Genomic DNA, 20,212 nt, shown 5'->3' with positions numbered 1-20,212 from the left:
GTCACACTTTTTCCACCACACTTTCCTGAAACTCTACGACTCTTCCTAATTCCAGGTGAGGAAATAGCAAAGAGCACAGCCTTGGTTCTTTATGGATACATTTGTTCCTTCCTTCCTTTGTTTACAAGCTGCCCCAGTCTGGTTATAAAGGGATTCAGAAGCTAAGAGAGTCTTAGGGATGCTAACATTTTGCAAATATTTGAGGGACTGCCACAAAGAAAGGCAGTGCCTACTTCTTCTCCAAAGCACCTGAAGGCAGGAAAAGAAGCAATGGATGGAAACTATTCAAGGAGAGAAGCAACCTGGAATTAAGGAGAAAGGATTTGCGCACACAACGGCAAATCAAACAAGGATAGGTGAAAAAACATTAAGACATCCCAGAAAATAGTGCTTATTTATCAGGTAAAAAGAAAATAAAATTGGGTCTTATTTTCGTGGAAACATAGTACTACTACTACTACTACTACTACTACTACTAATAATAATAATAATAATAATAATAATAATAATAATAATAATAATAATAATAATAATAATAATAATAATAACCACATACTCAGCTGCTGTAAAAAAACCGCGCAGACTGACTATAAAATGCGGCACAATTCAGTGGCACAAATGATCCACTGGAATTTGTGCAAAAATTATAACATTAAAACAGCAACAAACTGGTGGGAACATAAGCCTGAAAAAGTCGTCGAGGGTCAGATGGTCAAGATCTTGTGGGATTTTCGCATACAAACGGATAAAATACTGGCGCATAATACACCAGACATCACACTGGTTGAGAAAAATAAGGTTACAATCATAGACATCGCAATACCAGGTGATAGCAGGATCGCCGAGAAGGAATATGAAAAAATCGCAAAATACCAGGACTTAAAAATTGAAATTCAACGATTATGGCACAAACCAGCAGTGGTAATTCCAGTGGTAATCGGCACACTGGGTGCTATTCCAAAAGCACTGGAATTACATTTAAAACAGTTAAAAATTGACAAAATCACCATCAGTCAAATGCAAAAGGCCGCACTGCTTGGATCCGCACACATATTACGAAAATACATTACGACGTCCTAGGCCCCTGGGTGGGGCCCGACTAGTAATCAATGCCAAATCCGGTGAAACAACTGGCCGCTGTGATACAATTCTGTTGATGCAATAATAATAATAACAACAACAATAATAATAAAAATAATTCTGGGACTTTAGAATCCAGACCGACAGGCACTTGGCCCACATAACAATAATTGAAAAGAAAAAAGTGTGGTTCATTGACATTGCAATACCTGGTGATGCACGAATTGAAGATAAACAGCAAGAAAAAAAATCACAAAATACCGGGACTTGCAAATTGAGGTTGAGCAACTGTGGAAAAAGAAATCATGTGTTATCCCGATTGTAATCGGAGCCCTTGGAGCAATACCTAAAGGGCTACCTCGCTATTTGGAAATTCTAAATTTACCTGACTTGAACATTCTGACTCTACAAAAAACCACCCTACTTGGAACAGCTTATATATCCTCCGACGTTACCTTAACAGTTCCTAGGTCCTTGGTTAGGACTCCAGCTGTTGAGTTACCAACCAGCCCCAAAGGCTGTGAATCTCACCAAAGATTAACCACATAATAATAATAATAATAATAATAATAATAATAATAATAATAATAATAATAATAATAATAATAATGCCCAAAGCCAAGATGTACTCCATGACCCACAAAGAGCCCCATTCGAACCATGTCATGGTTCCGAGTAATGCTCCCAACTAGTTCAAAACTGTGAAGCAGTTGCTTTCTCAAAAATCCTGTTTATTGAGTACATCTTATTGGCATGTTCAAATGTAAAGCCAACTCTGATTAATTCCCACGCTTTGGCATAATTAATTGATAGATACTGGCCATCCCCCTTGTTTCACAGGTCACATTAGCCAATCAAGCAGATGATAAGCTTCTTAGCACTTCCTCCAGGCCAGGCGGGCCAGAATTCAAGGCAAAGCTCTTTAAGTGAGGAACGGCCGAGAGTCCGCAATGTGATTGGGCTGCATCAGAACTGTTAGCATAGTGAATTGAGTAGCGGGAACAGTAAAGTGTACAGTTGTAGTTGATTGATTGGAGCTCCTGCATGAGGCAATCTGTGCTGTGATTGGTTGCTGTGGGTGTAAAGGGGGTGCTTCCCTTTTTCCCGCCTTTTTCTTCTGAGGGCTATTTACTGTTTGATTTACCTCATGATGTTCTTGTGTTGCTGACTATCTTGGCTGCTGTGGATTGAGGGCCAAATGGCATGGGTTTTGTTATTTGTTAACTAACATAGATAGTTTGTATTTTAATCTGATTTATGTTCTTTCTTTTAAAGTGATGTTCAAGATTTATTAGCTTTTAACATTTCTAAACTGGTACCAGTGCTCCAGAGGGCCCACCTGCCCGCCGGCGCTCCTTACTGGTATTTGAGCTCTTCATGGCTTCCGCGCCTGTGCCCAAAGCGTATAGCGCCTGAGCAATGCTCCGCCGGGCAGCTGGAGCATCGCGGAGGCATTACGTCGTGTCACAGGTGGTAAATACGCATGCACGTGCTGCACGCGGTTATGCATGCATGCACTGCATACGGGTGCATACGGGCTGCATGTTTTCATGTGGTGGAACCCGGGCCCTGTTGCACCGTACCAATTGCACCGGGATCCAGAACCCACCACTTTATATAAAATTAGAAGTTCGTGTCAATGTCTGATTTCATTTGGACAGTTGCTGCACAGTTGCCTGACAAACTCACAGAATTCCCCAGCCAATAGGATCTCCTGCTTGAACAGGAGGGTTGGACTAGAAGACCTCCAAGGCCCCTTCCAACTCTGCTACTGTGTATTCTGTATTTATATTAAACCCATGTGTTGATTAAAAACCAAAAAACGTGCAATCAACCCAGAAGACAGCATGCTTCGAGCCCCTTCCCTCGAGCAACACCTTTGGGTGGGACCCCGAGTGCCGCCTTCCTTGTGGCGATGCCACAAGTATGTATTCCTACTCCCTGTAAAACAGTGGCTCCCAAACTTTTTCAGTCCACCACCCCTTTGGTGCTACAAACTGATCCTCAGTGCTCCCCACCCAGTGGTGGAATTCATTTTTTTTTTACTACCGGTTCTGTGGGCGTGGCTTGGTGGGTGTGGCTGGGGGGTGTCATGTGACTGGGCGGTTTGCACAACGGAAGGAAGATAGTAACAGTAAAATTCAAAACTGTAACAATTAATTACACATTTATTCAAAATCCAATTTAAAAACCTTTTTAGTGAATGTTAATTCAACAAAATTGTTGAACATGATCCAGTGATACCAGGTTTTCAAAGTCTGATATTCATCAAGAACCTTAGTAACTAGTAACTTAGTAAACTCAGTAAAATTTAGTAACTACTTCACTGTTCAGTAAATACTTAATGTGATGGATGGGCTTGATGAAGTGATACCAGTTTCCCAATGTCTGGTTTTAAGTCACTTAGCAGGAGTCTTAAATCACTACCTACAGTAATCTGCAGTCGATTTCTTTATATCTAGTCACTAGATGGCCTAAGAAGTCCCTTCCAACTCTGTTAAGATCCACCCGAAGATTTGTCGGGAGCAGAACCTTTTTAAAAAGGGGTCTGTTTTAAGGGGCTTCCCCTCTCTACAAAACCTCCCCAGCCCCACAGAGAAATTCACTGGACCAGCAAACTTGGGAGTCGCGTTTCTAGAAGATTAAAACCTTAATTCTTACCTTCTGGGACTGCGCGCCCCCTCCCCCAGAATCCTTTTGGCGCATCTGAATAAAGGTGTTATGGAGGGGCTTTTGAACTCCTGGACCCCCATCTCCTCCTCCGTTCCCTCCTTCTCCCACCCCCCCCCCTCCAAATTTGGAAATGTTCAAAGTTCCCGTTCAGAGCTTGTGTAGCAGGTTTGACTTAGAAGCCTGTCCTAGGGGAAGAGGGGAAGGGGGGGTTTAATGTGCAGCGGGGAGTTGGGGGGGGGGGGAGGCAGAGCCGCGAAGGTTCAAGCAGTAGCAAGCTACCTTGCTGCTGCTTACCACCCACCGTTATTCCCCCCTCCCACATATGTATGTCCCCGAGCCTTTGCTTTGATATGGGCTTCTCTTGCCCCAAATCTTGCATCACTCCTCCTCCCACCTCTCGCAGGGGGATCTCCCCCTGGGGAGGTGGGGCGGGGCGGGGGAAAGCGGAATTTCGCATCCAGCAACCAAGGCTGTTTAAACAAAAAAAAAAAGGGAGGGGGCTGTCCACGATTCTCCTGACCTCCTTCCCTGCTTCTCCTCCTTCCCTCCCTCCCTCCCCCAATCTTCATAGAAGGATGAATCAGGGAGAGGGAGGGGAAGGGCCACTGACCAGGAAGCGGAGGGAGGGAGGGGATTTTCAAGAAAAGGTAGAAAGGAGCAACCCCCCCAGGCAGGAAGGGAAAATCAAGGCAGAGTTTAGCGCCCTCCAGCTTTGATGCAGAGAGGCCCCCTCCCCAAATTTGAAACATGTGGCAGAGTTCCCATGACGTGGGGGAACAAGCGGACTCAGCTGGTTCTCCTGGGATCTCCTCCCGGGGTGGGGGAGGGGTGTCAGAGAGGTTGCGTCCGGGGAAACTTTGTAAAGAGAGGTCAAAAGTCTCGGCTTTTGAGAGAGAGAGAGGCACCATCGCGGGCGCTTCCCGTGGGTGAAAGAGCACGCCAAGAGCACCACCCCACGGAGCGTCTCGGCTCCGGCCGCCCATTTGAAAGGCGCCGGCTTCCGAGACTTTGGGGATCGCGGATCACCTGAGGTTCCGAGGCTTTGGAGCGGAGCCCCTGGAGCTGCCCAGGTGGGGCCAGGCGAGTCCTCGCAGCCACTTAGACGCTGGCTGGGAGTTCGCTTGGGCAGCCCCGCGGGCATGGCGGGGGGGACGAGCCGAGGCCAGCCAGGTCTACAAGGGGGTTGGCGGTGCTTCTTTCCCACGTTGCCCAGAAAAGCTGCCCCCCTTCCCTTCCCTCTCCTCCCCCCACCCCCAACGCAGCTTCTCTCTCGCTCTGTGTGTGTGTGCGCACACGAGCAAGCCTCCAAAGAGAAATCCTCTGTAAGCCTCCGATGCGGAGCTGCGAGTATTGACCCAGCTTTACTTGCCCTACGTCGCTTCCCTATAAAATCCCAACACGGAGGGGGAGGGGGAGGGGGTTATTTGGAGGGCGGATCGCTACCTCTCATTCCCCCCTCCTGGGCTACATTCCCACACCACTGCTTAGACCACCTGCGTGGAACCTCCCATCCTCCCCCAAAGCAGCAGGTGCACCACAGGAAGGCCATTGGGTCAACACAAACCGTGGTTAGTGGGAAGGGGCTTTCCCCCCTGCCCAGTAGGGTGATACCAGTACTGGACTTTGGGGTAGGAACAGGCCGACTCGTTTCTTCCACCTTCGTATGTCGGAATCGGACCGCCGGTGACTTTGCGGAGGGAGCGAGACGACACCCAGCACTTGAAACGCGGAAAAACGTCACTCTACCAAAGGGGCCACCTCCAGCACTCCTCTGCCACCTCCCTTCCTCTTAGCGCCCCCCTGCTGCCCCCTTGCCTCTTAGCGCCCCCCTAGATCATCTCACCGCCCCCCATAGGGCGTACCGCCCACTTTGGGAACCACTGTTCTAAAAGATCTGGATGTCCCTGACCTGTTGGCATTGAAGTTAGGCAGTCTCCCCCACTGATAGCAATAGCATTTAGACCGCTTCACAGGGCTTTTCCAGCCCCCTCTAAGCAGTTTACAGAGGCAGCCTCTTGTCCCCAACAATCTGGCCCTCATTTGACTGAGCTTGGAAGGATGGAAGGCTGAGTCAACCTGGAGCTGGTCACGATCGAACTGCTGGCAGTGGGCAGAGTCAGCCTGCAATACTGCATTCTAACCATTGCACTACCATGGGAGGGAGGGAGGGAGGGAGGGCAATGGCACTTAAACTTACCGGTATATACCGCTTCATAGCCCTAACTGGTTTACAACATCAGCATATAGCCTCCAACAATCTGGGTCCTCTTTTCACTGACCTCAGAAGGATGGGAGGCTGAGCCGGTCATGATCGAACTGCTGGCAATTGGCAGAGTTAGCCTTGAATACAGCACACTAACCACTGCGCTACCACGGCTCTTATAACATTGATACAACGTTGGTTGTTGTGTGAATGGGATCTCTTGTTTTCAGTAGGGTAGTATCATTTGTTTGTTGTGGAGGGGGATTTTAGTCTTCATAGCGGTGATTCTCAACCTTGGCAACGGTAAGATGTGTCGACAAATCCCCAGAATTCCCCAGCCAGCACAGCACAGGGTTGGTCTACACGTCTTTAAGTTGCCAAGGTTGAGAAATACAGCAGAGGTCCCCAACCTTTGTGGCTTGGCAGCCTGGCTCGGGGGTGAAGAGGAGAACCAGGCTGTGCGACCAGTGAGGTGGCACACACATGCACGCAGCTTGATTTGCATAAACGATGGGTTGCCATGCAAGACATATGCGTGCACAGCTCAATTTGCGCAAGTTGATCTGGGCTGAGTGTGCATGCATGCCAGCTTGCTGGTTGTGTAAGTTGAGTTCCAAGCATGCCAGCCCACCGCTAACATGGCACAGTTGCGAGTAGGACACTGGCTGATAATAAGCCAGGGCCTGGAGGTTGGCGACCCCTGCTTTACAGGTTGCTCAGAGTCATTATTGTTACATGGGCAGCTTTATAATGTTTATAAATCAATAAATAACACCTTATGAATAATGGCATCTAGATGCTTGCCTCATCCTAAAATGCAAGGCCTGTTGACATAGAATGCTGTTATGGGCCTTCTCGCGCCAGGACACAGCAGGGGTCACTCAACACTTCTTGATGCCATCCCTTGATTCTGTTGCAACCTTTTGATCAGCAAAGTCAATGGGGAAGCTGGATTCACTTTACAACTGTGTTCCTAACTTAACAACTGCAGTGTTTCACTTATCAACTGTGACAAGGTCGTAAAATGAGACCAAACTCACTTAGCAACTGTTTCGCTTAGCAAGTTTTGGGCTTAGTTGCTGTCATAAGTCGAGGACTACCTATATGAATAAGAAATGGTCAGGATCTTAAAACAAAGAATGACACACATGATTCACCCAAGGAAATTTCTGAATTGCTCAATACCTTGAGACAGAATCTTGCCAGGCTAAAGCAGATTATCATCTACAAGAAGCATATCTACTGCAAATTACAAGGGAGGAGCCGCCTTGATCCTCTTTCTCCCACATATAATATCTATGCCAAGTTGCTTCTTCCTCTTCTGGAGTATACCCCCCCCCCCCCGGAATTTGCCCATTTCATTTCATCACAGGAAGCCCCTGCCGAAAGGTATTCAGCCTCTCCCACTCTGAGCATTGAGGGAAGGCTGCTAAAGATGCTACCCAACCCCCAACCCCCAACCCCTGAGAGCAAGAGAGACCCTGCAATAAAAGAGGTTGTGGCCTTCCTTCCCGGCAGTGGCTTTGATGCTACAGGTAGTGTCAAAAAAATCACAGGTCAGACTTACGACCCGAGTTGGGCAGAACAAGCTGGGACTTCCCTGATTGGTTCAAGCATGCCTGTCGGCAGGTGCAGAAATTGCAGCCCTCGGATTGGCTGCCTGTCTGACAGCTGTCATATAAATAGCTGTTGGGCGGCCCCTGTTGTTGCTTGTTGTTTCTAGTGTTGATTCATTAATAAAGAGTTTAACTGCGGTACGGTGTTTGTCTTACCTCAGCTTTAGCGAACCAAGCATTGGCAACGAGGATGGCGGGATTCTCGACCACGCATTTGTTCGTTGAATACAGCCCTGACCACGAGTCATGGGATGCTTTCTTAGAGAGTTTTGAATGTTTTCTTCAGGCGCAGGATTTGGCAGTCCTCTCACCTGACAGAAAAAGAGGATTTTTTTGAGCTCCTGCGGGCCTGAAATGTTCATGACCGCCCATGCGCTAGTTGCCCCCACCCCAGTTCACGCTGTCAATTGGGAAGTCCTTTTAAACAAATTGAAGGGGCACTATGCCCCCGCGCCATCCTGTTTTGTCTGGTGTCATGCATTTCACCAGTGCATGCAGCACAAAGACCAGTCCGTAAATCACTACATCACTTCCCTCTGGGCATCGGCGGTACATTGTGAATTCGCTGATTAAGAAGAAGCTCTGCTTGAGCAATTTATTTACGGTGTTCGAGACATGCAGCTGCAGCGGAGATTACTGTCCAGGTCTGAACTGACTCTAACCCTGGCTGTGGACGAAGCGCGAGCATCAGAGATGGCTGAGCGCACTACTTCCGTCCTTCAGAAGTTCCAACAAGGCTATGCCCCTTATGCCAAGCCATCCTCTGTTCACCACCAGGACGGAGACAACAACCTCACCTCTGAGTGCGGCTCCGAGGTTAGCCGCCTTAGGGCGATGGGTCGGCCTGCTGATTTTCAAGCCGCGGCCGAAAAAAATTGCCTCAGCTGTGGCAGAAAGCATCTCCGCTCACAGTGTAAGTTTAAGGCTGCGATCTGCCGCCGTTGCAGAAAAAAGGGGCACTTGGCTGCTGTTTGCAGAGCTCCATTGCCGTGTCCCACCCCAGCTACCGACCAACCCAAGCCTCGTCACCACAACAGTGTCTACTTGGCCTGCGAGACATTGACTGCATGTCTGATAAGGCTTGCGGGTTCGATGAGTGGTCTGTGAGCTCCGCATCAATTACTTGTCAGGGCCGCTCAAAGATTCACCTTGTTGTCCTAATTGAGGGGCGTGAATGTGAGATGGAGCTGGACACAGGTTCCGCAAAGACCATCATGTCCTGGGACACCCTACAGAAGATTGTGCCTTCCCTCCACCGTGGCTACCTCACTGCCTGTCCTTGCCGCCTCCATGACTATCAGGGCAACACCATACCCATCCTGGGCTGTGGACAGTTGATGTTCAATATGGCAAATTCAAGGGCCAACTTCCCTTAATTGTAGTTTCCAGGCCTTTAGCTTCGCTTCTAGGAATGGATTGGTTCAAAGCTCTGGGGTTTACTATTGAGGGAATCCACAATCTTGGCCCAGAGGATGTGTTCTCTTCACTGATGCATGAGTTCGCCGATGTATTCGACGACTCATTGGGCTCCTACACAGGTACCCCCATTTCTCTCAGTCTCGACCCCAGGGGGCGCCAATTCGCCTCAAGATGCGGCATGATCCTTTGGCACTGCGGGGGAGGGAGTATGCTGAGATTGACAAGTTGATCTCTCAGAGAGTCTTAAAATCCGTAGACAACGCTCCCTGGGAAACCCCTATCGTTACACCATTAAAGCCAATGGCTCTGTCAGGATTTGTGGGGATTTTAAGTCAACCCTGAATAAGGCATTACATGCCCATCCTTACCCTGTCCCTGTAGTGCAGCACGTAGTGCACTCATTGGGACAGGGAAAGGTTTTCGCCAAGCTTGACTTGTCACAGGCGTATCAACAGCTGCCAGTCGATGAGGCCACCGCGGCTGCGCAGACAATAGTTACCCACCACGGGGCTTTTAAATGCCGGCGACTCCAATTCGGGGTCAGTGTTGCTCCCGGGTTGTTCCAGAGTCTCATGGAGCGGTTGCTCCATGGGATTACTGGTGTCATCCTTTATTTCAACGATGTTCTTGTCACAGCGTCAAACCGAACAGAGCTTGCCGACAAGCTCCGCCAGGTGTTCACTTGTTTCCAACCAGTTGGCCTCAAATTGAAGAGTTCTAAGTGTCGACTTGGAGTTCCATCGGTTGAATTCCTTGGCTTCTTGATTGATAACCAGGGGATACATCCGACTCCCTCCAAGGTCGACGCTATCCTAGCAGCTCCCGTACCAACATCAAAAACCGATCTGCAGGCTTTCCTTGGCTTGCTCAATTTTTATTCTGTGTTCTTGCCGCATAAGGCAACGGTTGCTGACCTCTTCCGCTGTGCTGGTACAGAACAGTGAACGGCTGCCTTTAGTATTGGCCTGCGACGCTTTGCCTTTTGGCGTCAGCGCTGTGTTGAGCCATGTACTGCCTAACGGTCTCGAGGCTCCCAGGGCAGAGCTTAATTATAGCCAACTCGAAAAGGAGGCTTTGGCTGCCGTTATGGAAGTAAAGCACTTTCACTACTACCTTTATGGCCAATCGTTCCACCTAGTGACCGACCATAAGCCGCTGCTAGGACTTTTGGCAGGGGATCAGCCTACTCTGCCAATTCTGTCCCCGCGAATGTTGCGGTGGACAGAGTTTCTGGCTTCTTACAACTATTCCCTGTCTTACCGGCCTGGTAAAGCCATCGGGCATGCTGATGCCCTCAGCCGCTGCCCGTTACCCACATTAGTATTGGATCCCGCTCCAGTCTCAAATATCTTCCTAGTAGATGAGGGCGATCTACCCCTAACGGCCATTGACATAGTCCACTACTCTAAGAAGGACAGCCTGTTGTCCAAGGTGCTGGATTGGGTCTGGCGGGGGTGGCCTCAAAGGCCAGTGGCACAGGAATTTATGCCATTCCTCCTCAGCCGCACAGAACTGTCCGAGCTTCAGGGATGTTTGTTGTGGGGGGACCAGGGTTGCAGTTCCAGCAGAACTACAGACCACTGTACTCAGCCGCCTCCACGAAGGCCACACAGGCAAAGTTAGGATGAAGGTGCTAGGTCGCGGCTATGCCTGGTGGCCTAACATGGATGCTGACATCACGAAATGGGTCCAACGTTGCCGCTCTTGCCAACAGAGCCGGCCGGCTCCCCCCCGCTGTACAAGTTCAGGATTGGGAGAAGCCTAGGAGCCCAGGGTCATGGCTCCATTTAGATTTTGCTGGGCCGATTGAGGGGCATACATATCTACTAGTGGTGGTGGATACCTTATCCAAATGGATTGAGGTTTGCCCTATGACTTCCACTACAGCAGATGCCACCGTACGGGTGCTGGCCACATTGTTTGCCACTCATGGATTGCCGGATACAGTGGTATCCAACAATGGGCCCCAATTTACTTCTGCTACCTTTCAAACGTACTTAGCCTCCCTGGGAATTAGACAAGTATTAGACAAGCGAACCAAGCAGGTAGTCCTCGACATATGACCACAATTGGGACCAGAATTTCAATTGCTAAGCAAGGCAGTGGTTAGGTGTGTGCGATTTTATGTCCTTTTTCACCACAGTTATTAAGTGAATCATTGCAGTTTTTAGGCGAGTCACCCAGTCCCTCCCTCCCTCCCTTTCTTCCTTCTTACCTATCTACCTTCCTTCACTGTTTCTCTCCTTCCCATCTCCTTCCCTCCCTCCCCCTTCCCTCCTTCCTTCCTTCCTTCTTACCTATCTATCTTCCTTCACTGCTTCCCTCCTTCTCCTTCCCATCTCCCTCCCTCTTTCCTTCCTTCCTTCCTTCCCTCCCTCCCTCCCTCCCTTCTTACCTCTCTACCTTCCTTCACTGCTCCCCTCCTACTCCTTCTCATCTCCTCCCTCCCTCCTTCCCTATTTCCTTCCTTGTAAGCCAGGGGGGGGGGGCGAGAGTGGCAGCGGTGCCGGTGGCCGTGGCGTTCCCACGGGGAGGGGGGGGGCGGGAGCATCGCGGTAAAAGGAAAGCGCTGGCGGCTTGCGGGGCCAGCTGGCGAGGCCGGGCCGGGGATCGGGCCATGGAGGCGGCGGAGGCGCTGGGGGCGGGGGCGGCGCTGCTGCTGGGACTCTACGCGCTGCTTTACTACAACTTCGGAGCGGCCACCAGGTGCCGGAACGCGGTCAGCCTGCGGGGCAAGACGGTGCTCATCACAGGTCAGCTGGGGGGGGGGGCATTGCCTTTCTTTCTCTCTTTCTTTTTCTCTCTCCCTCTTCCTCCCTTCCATAAGCCCCCCTCCCACCTCAGAGGCTCCGCGCAGATCAAACTCCCGGAGCAAAAGCGCAGCGCGAAGGTCCCAGAGAGACGGGAGTGGAAAGTCGCCCCCAACCCAGGTTTCTCCGCGGAGTTTCTGCCCCATCCAGGTCCTCTTCTTTGGGCCAGCCCTTCAACTACTGAAGGCTGCTCTCATGCCAGCCTATTGCTTCTCTTTAGATGTGGGTGCCAGTTGATTGGCATAGGAGGGGCTGGAAACCAGCTCATTTCACGTGGGGACAAGAGTCCCTTCCCTTAATCCCTGGCTCTGCTTCGGCCGCCTCAAAGCTCTCCCCCTCCCACCTGGGATGGAGAGAAGCCGGTAGCCCTTCGGAGGAGAAGCTGAGGATGCAGAAAAGCCAGTTCGGCCCTTGGAGAGAGGCTGGAGGATCAAGCGGCATGTTAAACGCTGCCACAAAACGAAGCCAAGATCCAGGATCAGGGGTGACAGTTGCCAGCAGGAAGATTCCAGTTCAGATATTGAAATAATTCCTGATGCTAAGAGCAATTACACCAGAAACAGGAAAGTTTGGTCTAGTGGCGAAAGCACCAGGATTGAAGCCAGGGGGCAGTGAGTTCGAGTCCTGCCTTAGGCGTGAAAGCCAGGCTAAAGGGACTGGAACTCACTGTCTCCTGGTGATTGGGCCAAAGTCACCCACTCTGATTCTTCCTGATACTAAAGAAAATCAAGATGAGGTTAATTTCTCACCTTGCCTTGTAACTCTGGAATTTTTTGCTACAGTTGTTAAGTAAATCATGGCAGTTGTTAAGTGAATCACACAGTTGTTAAACAAATCTGTTTCTCCCTTGGACTTTGCTTGTTGGAAGCCAGCTGGCAAAGTCACAAACCGTGACCGCCTGACTCCAGGACGCTCGAACTGCTGTAAACACCCTTGTCTGAATTCTGATCATGTGACTGTGGAGATGCTATAACAGCAGTAAGTGCAAGGACCAATCATAAGTCATAGGCCACGAGGCTACTTCTGCTGGCTGCCTGCAGTTTGGCCCTTTGATCCTGACCGGCTCAAGGTTGACTCAGCCTTCTGTCCTTCCGAGGTCTGTAAAATGAAGACCCAAAATGTTGGGGGCAAGAGGCTGACTCTGTAGACCGCTTAGAGAGGGGCTGTAAAGCACTGTAAAGCAGTATATAAGTCTAAGTGGTATTGCTATTGCTATTTTCTTTCAGTGCTGTTGTGACTTCAGTTACTAAACAAAATGGTTGTCAATCACTGGTGAACACTTCTATTTCTGAACGCATACTTAATTTGCAGCATTTTTGTACAATTGCCTGAAATGCCTGCATAATACTGTTCTGATGGCTTGAGGGAAAGAAAGTGTTCCTGTATCTATTGTTTTGGGATGCAATGCCCTCTAGCGCCATCTTGAGAGGAGGAGTTGAAACAGTTTATGTCCAGGATGTGATATTTTCACAGCCCTTCTGACCCGCACAGTATACAATTCTTCCATGAAAGGCAGGCTGGTTGCAATCGTTATTTCTGCAGTTCTAAGTATCCATTGGAGCCTGTACCTGTTTGGTTCCTGTACTACACCAGACATAAAGGAGGATTACTTAGCTACTCTCATCCGTATATGTATGCAACCATTGACCTTCAAATTATTTTGCAACTTGTGTTAGTAAGGTGACATCCTGCAGAGCCAGTGTTGGGAGACCTGCACCATCCTCTGGTCAGACAGAAGTATTGCATCCCATTTTCAGAAATTCTTTCCATTTTTAAATTTTTTTATTATTGTTTTTATTTACCACCCATCTCGATGCCAAGTGACCTTTTCAAAGGCCTTGTGGATGCTGCAAGGATTGCAAAACAGTTATAAATCACTTTTTCAGCCCCACTGTAATTTTGAACTCTCACTAAATGAATGGTTATAAGTCAAGGACCACTTGTATTTCCCCTGAATAATTTTAATCCATTCTTCTTTGTTGATGCAAGACTGCTCTGAAACGGTTGTGAAAATCATGCCCTGAGCCGCCACATCTCAACTTGTGCAATTCTAAGATGTTGCTTAACTTTAATTCTGGGAGTTGCCAAGGTTGGGAAACAGTGCCAAATAAATGTTTGACTGTGTAACACCACAAGAATTACAAGCCCAAAATACAGGCCCAGCTCCTGGATCCCTGTCAAAGACTGGGCGATCTTGGTGAATCCTTTCTCTGCCCTTTCCTAGGTGGAAATACTGGGATCGGGAAGGCCACAGCAGTGGATCTGGCCCGGAGAGGCGCCCGGGTCATTCTGGCATGCCGTGACAAAGCGAGAGGAGAATCTGCCATGTACGACATCAGACGGGTAAGCGCCTGCCGTGCGGTTCTCTCATCTCCTCTGTTCTTCTGCATCCAGATAAAATATTGTTATTGTAAAACCATGATAAAATCCCCATAATGTGGCCCCACAGAGTCACAATGGGATAGATGTTATACAGATAATCCTCAATTTACAACAGTTCATTTAGTGACTGTTCAATGTTTGAAGGCACTTATGACCGTTTTTCACATTTATGACCATTGCAGCATCCCGATGTTGTCGGGAGCAAAATTCAGATACTTGGCAACTGGGTCACATTTATGACGGTTTCAGTATCCTGGGATCATGCAATCACCTTTTGTGACCTGTGACAAACAAAGTCAATGAGGAAGCTAGATTCGCTTAACAACCATGTTATTAACAGAGCGAGAGGATAATCCACCGTGTACGACATCAGACGGGTAAGCGCCTGCTGTGCGGTTTTCTCCGTCCCTCCGTTCTTCTGATATTCAGGTCTTTTCCTGATGGTTTTTATTCATTTATTTAGTGAGTGGCATCTGCAGAGGTCATGTGATCATGTAATCACTTATATGCAACTTGGATAAAACACATTCTACGTGCCATGGAAATCTATGTTTAAATAAAACATCAAGAAAGATGTGTATATCAAATAGCTGGACACTCAATAGACAGGATAAATTATTAACTTATAGTAAAACCACGATAAAATCGCTTTTATATGGCGCCATAGAGTCCCAATGGGATGGATGTTACACAGGTGTGCCTTGACTTACAACAATGCATTTAGTGGCCGTTCAAAGTTACGATGGCCCTGAAAAAAGTGACTTATGACCATTTTTCACGGTTACAACCGCTGCAGGATCCTGGAGGTCATGTGAACAAAATCCTGATGCTTGGCAAATGATTCATATTTATGACGGTTGAAATTTGCAAACTCCTGACAAGTGCAATCAAGGGGGAAGCCAGATTCCCTTAACAACCGTGTTACTAACTTAACTTCGGTTATTCACTTAACAACCGTGGCAAGAAAAGTCGTAAAATGGGGCAAGACTCACTTAACACCTCTCTCCCTCAGCAACATAAATTTTGGGCTCGATTGCGGTCATAGATCAAGGACTACCTGTTATGCCCTCACAATGCACACCTACAGAGGTCCATCACGGTCCTGTTCTCCCACTGCAGATCTTCTCCAAAGTTGGCCTTAAGGTCACCAATACCTTTGCGAGCATTTTTTCAAGGTTTATAGTTTCATTACGGTTTTTATGTTGTTTTAACTTTTGATTGAGAGCTGCCCAGCAGAGTTGATTATAAGATTGGTGGCCATATACAGGCGGTCCTTGTCTGAAGGGGTGTTGTTGTCTTCTCTTTCTTTCCAGCTGCCATGGAAACAGTGGGAGGGGGAACAATGGGCATTTTGGGGAGAGGGTGCAGGAAGGGAAAGTGGACATTTTCAAGAAATGATGGGAGCACCACAGTGGGGAAATTCAAAAATTTCCCCTACCGATTCTGTGGACGTGGCTTGGTGGACGTGGGTCTGGGTGGGCGTGGCTTGGTGGTAATGTGACTGGGTGGGCGTAGCTGCACAACTGACTCACACACAATGTAAAAGCAGCTGGACTTCACACAAAATGGCCCCTGCAACAAGAAAGAACCTCATAAACAATCAAGCACAGCTGATTTCACCACTGTGGTACTCCCATTGTCACACAGCTGTTCGGTAGAAAGAAATGCTAAAAAAAAGTTCCAACAATTGCGTGGCACAGCTGATCGTCAGAACTTTTTACTTTTTAAGGCATTTTTTTACTATCGGTTTGGGTGAATGGAACTGGTAGCATTTCACTCCTGGAGTACCAACCTGGGTTTGTTTACCATCCTCAAGGCCGACTGTCTGACAGTATGCAGAAGGAAGGAACGGTGCACCTGAATCAGAGACTTTCCCAAAACATCTTCTTGGCCAATGATTAAACTCTGGTTGCCTGGCTATTGTGGGGTGGGCTCTAGGGTTTGTTTCAGTTTGGTGCTTCCCACATTTTTGCTTCAGATCTTGCCTGAGTTAACTGTATTTAGTTTTTTCCTAGTAAAAGCACCTTTTCTCTAATTCTATGGAGTTGAGGGTTTTTCTTTCCTAGGAATTGAACAGAGGCAGCCCTGACAGTTGATAAGTCAACCAGGCCCAATTTATTTGCCACGGTTGTTAGGCAAATCACTACAGTTCTTAAGTGAACCACGTGGTTGTTAAGTGAATTCAGCCCCCCTCACCATTGACTTTGCTTGTCCGAATCCTCTTGGAACAATCACAAATAGTGATCATATGACCCTGGGACACTGAAATCATCAGAAATATTGCTGGTTGCCAAGCACCCAAATTTTGATCATATGACCCTGGGGATGCTATAAGGGTTGAAAGTGTGAGGACTGGTCATAAATCACTCTTTTTTCATTGGCATTGTAACTTTGAATGTTCGCTAAACAAATGCTTGTAAGTCAAGGATTGCCCGCATTCTTTTATTACGCACCACCCAGAGAGATTGACGGGAGGTGAGCAGACCTAGGCAACAGGTGAGTAAGTCAGGATCCCCCTTGGAAGCCGTACTCGATCCCGAGGCTCAGGATTCCTTCCGCTCCTTTTCCAGGAAAGTGGGAACTCGGAGGTGATCCTGATGATCCTGGATCTGGGCAGCCTGGACTCCGTGCGAGCTTTTGCGCAGACCTTCTTAGAATCAGAGCCACGTCTGGACATCCTCATCAACAACGCAGGTGGGGGCAGAGCAGACCCTCCCCAGGGTCTCCGGGTGAGGAAGGGGAGAAGGGGAGAGGGGAGATTGTCCGGGATTTCTGTAACCCTGTGAGGTGGGTTGGGAAGAGAGGGGGGGGGACTAGAACTCACCGTTGCCTGGTGATTGGACCAAAGCCATCCAGCGGCCTTTCGGGATGAAGCAGGATTAAGCCAACCATTTTCTAGGCCTCAACCACCAGACCAAATTGGATGCTTTGCATACAATCCTCAAATTATCACGATGGAGCCTGCCGATTATGGTCATAAGTTGTGATGGTTGTAAAGCAGGTCTGACCTCTGTGACCAATACTATCTTATATCCTTTTTTTTTTTTGAAGTGGTTGTTGAACGAACCAATTATTCACTATCGGGTGTTTTCGTTGAAAACTATTTTTTATAAATTGTACTGATTTGACATGTTGCCAAGGGCAGGCCTGTTGCTAAGCTCCCAAAATGCTATCGTGCGACCACCAGCGGGAGCCACTGGAACTTTGGAACCGGGTCGTAATCGCAAAGTGACCTGTCTTAAGCCAAGAATTACCTGCAATTTGCTTACGTTTCTGGCAGGAGTCCTCAAGGCTGGTCAAACCGCCGATGGCTTTGATCAGGCCTTCCAGGTCAACCACTTGGCCCACTTCCTGCTGACCCACCTGCTCCTGGACCGGCTGAAGCGCTGCGCCCCGAGCCGGATCGTAATTCTGGCCTCAAGTGCGCACACCTATGGGGAGATCGACTTTCAGACCATCCACAAGCCGGTGGAAGGGATGTGGCAAGTGATAATATCGTACAGCAGCAGCAAACTAGCCAACATTCTCCACGCGAGAGAGTTGGCCAAGCGGCTGGAAGGGACCAATGTTACTTGCTACGCGGTTCATCCAGGTGAGTAGGAGTCCGTCTCCAAGGCACCCCACATCACGGAGCTCCCCCAACAGGTCCCCCTGGGGCTCTGCCTGGCATTTCTCTCCCACTGGGTGCTCCCTCGACCCCCCCCTGCAGAGCCACCTTGGGAGTTTCCTCCATCGAGCTGAAGACCGGTTATCATGGCATGAAACGGGCAGAATTATTCCAGTGTCTGTGGAGATTCTCTGTCATGCAGGTCCTGGTTGTCCCAAAATGCTTTTTTCAAGAGGCAACTGGATTTTCTGTTCTTTCTTTGAAGATGTTTTGCTTCTCATCCAAGAAGCTTCTTCAGCTCTGACTGGATGGAGGGGAAGGGAAGGATTTATACTCCTTGCAGACAGCTGGTCATTTGCATCCTTTTTAGAGTCATTGAGGCCACTCGGGGGAAAAACAGAAAAGTCATTATACAGGGTCTCAGGGCCACTGTAACCATCATAAATATAAGTTAATTGTGCCAAGGATCTGAAATTTGATCAGGTGACCCCTGGGGGATGCTACATCAGTCATAAGTGTGAAAAATAGTCATAACTTGCTTTTTTCAGTGCCGTTGTAACTGAATAGTCGCTAAACAAAAATGTGATAAGTGTAATAAGTTGTGGACTATCTGTATTACCTATGGATTTGTGTGTGCGACCACAAACACACATATATACACACTATTTTAACCAACTCAGGGAACAGACAGAAGATTGTTATGTAATATTATCTATTTGAATCTATTAGCCATGCAATGACAATGAATTTAGGTGTGCAATGCAGCACACAGATGCACCCACACATACAAACACACATACACACACACACACACACACACTCCCTTTGCATCATCGCACACTCACTTCAGCGTTGAGTCTTCCAAACGATATTTAGAAGTTGCCCCAATGCTGGCAAAGGAGCAACGGATGATGTATGAAGGGTTCATTCCGGCTCGTCTCCTCCATTTGGGTCACCTTGGAAGGTGCTTCCTCCCATCCTGGGCTGTTCACACAACCAACTCTCTTTTGCTTTCAGGATCTGTTAGAACCGAACTTGGTCGCTCTTTTCCACGGTGGGTATTTCGAGTGTTTGGGTTCACGAAAGTGTTCAGACGAGATTGTGACGCGGGCGCCCAGACCTCCATCTACTGCGCCACCGAGGAGGGCATCGAGAGGCTGAGTGGGCGGTATTTTGTGGACTGCCGGCCAAAGGTGCCCTGGCCACGGGCCTGTGATGACCACATAGCCAAGAAGCTCTGGGAATTCAGCGAAAGGCTGCTGGGACTGACCGCTTAAGAGGGAAGGGACAGAAATGGAGTTTGAGTTAACCGAAAGTGGGTGTCCGATTAAACTGGGAGGGCAAACTGCAGGGAATCTGGAAACTTCCCTGAGGTTGCAGTGTGGCTGAGACAACTGTTGAATTTCCGAGAATTTAAAAAACTGGAAAGTATTGTGGGGTTTGTTGTGGAGAGTTGCTCGGCGTTGGTCCGTAAGTATCTTTTAAATAAAGAAACCGACTCCATAAAGTTGTTGGTCTCTTTTTTCTCCATCCGTGCTAGAAGAGGGAGGGAGGTTTGCCAGGAGGAGTGGGAGTCTTGCAGACATTTCATGAGCCAACTTGTTGTGGCCTATCAGCCACCAGTCCTTCCAGCAGCGAATCAGAAGAGGAGGAGGAGGTGTGTGAGCTAGGGCCAGCATCAAGGCAACTTGAGAGCTCCGAGGGGGAAGAGGGAGCGGAGCTGGCACAGAGAGAGAGAGAGAGAGAGAGAGAGAGAGAGAGAGAGAGAGGGAGAGGGAGAGGGAGAGGTGGAGCCTGGGCTGTCCGTCAGATGGAGAGTCAACTGCCCCCAGGTCTGGAGGTCGCTGATGAGGAAGAGGAGGAACAGCTGGGTCCAGTGCCTGACATGTGGATGCACAGAAGGCAGAGGAGAGGAGAGCAGTGGAAATCTATGGGCCGGTCCTTGGGACGGAAGAGCCACAACTGCTAGTGAAGCCCCATCCTGGCTCTGGGGATAAAAGGCAGGGGGGCGGAGATGAATAGATGTGGCAGACAACTATTCATCTCCCTGCTGGACAGATTTGTTAGCCTGCGGTGAGAGAGAAACCTTTCCGGGGCTGCTGGTGCTCTTAATGAAGGAATAGTTGATTAGTTACAGGGGGTTTGTCGTGTTTGGGGAGCTGGGTCAGAACACAAATGGGTAACGTCACCAGTGACAGAAGGGAGTGGGGTTTTCCTTGATGAGTCTGCTGTTTACTGTGAAGCCATTGAGGAGCCACTTGAAGATGAACAGAGAACAAACCCCATTCCTTCTAGCACTGATGCTGTTGCCTCGTTGGGTGATGAAATGTCTACATGGAAAGAGATCAGAGAGCACCAAGGACCCCACAGCCGCCCTTCTTCTCCTGAGCCACGATTATTCCCTTCAGGTGGTAACTGGATA

The 20,212-nt window shown here is 48.7% G+C and overlaps 1 protein-coding gene across 1 annotated transcript; it reads left to right on the top strand.

The window, feature by feature from the left end:
• Positions 1 to 11,561: 11,561 nt before the first annotated feature.
• On the top strand, positions 11,562 to 19,458 carry LOC309387981 (dehydrogenase/reductase SDR family member 13-like). The gene is made up of 5 exons (XM_081944932.1): positions 11,562 to 11,744; positions 14,026 to 14,144; positions 16,754 to 16,877; positions 17,464 to 17,775; positions 18,808 to 19,458. Exons 1-5 carry the CDS (start codon positions 11,609 to 11,611, stop codon positions 19,065 to 19,067), a joined length of 951 nt encoding a protein of 316 aa, XP_081801058.1. The 5' UTR covers positions 11,562 to 11,608; the 3' UTR covers positions 19,068 to 19,458.
• The last annotated feature ends 754 nt before the right edge of the window (positions 19,459 to 20,212 follow it).

This window comes from Natrix helvetica (genome assembly GCF_964273705.1).
Source record: "Natrix helvetica genome assembly, chromosome: 2".
NCBI lineage: Eukaryota > Metazoa > Chordata > Lepidosauria > Squamata > Natricidae > Natrix > Natrix helvetica.
This window is presented reverse-complemented; position numbering and strand designations above follow the sequence as displayed.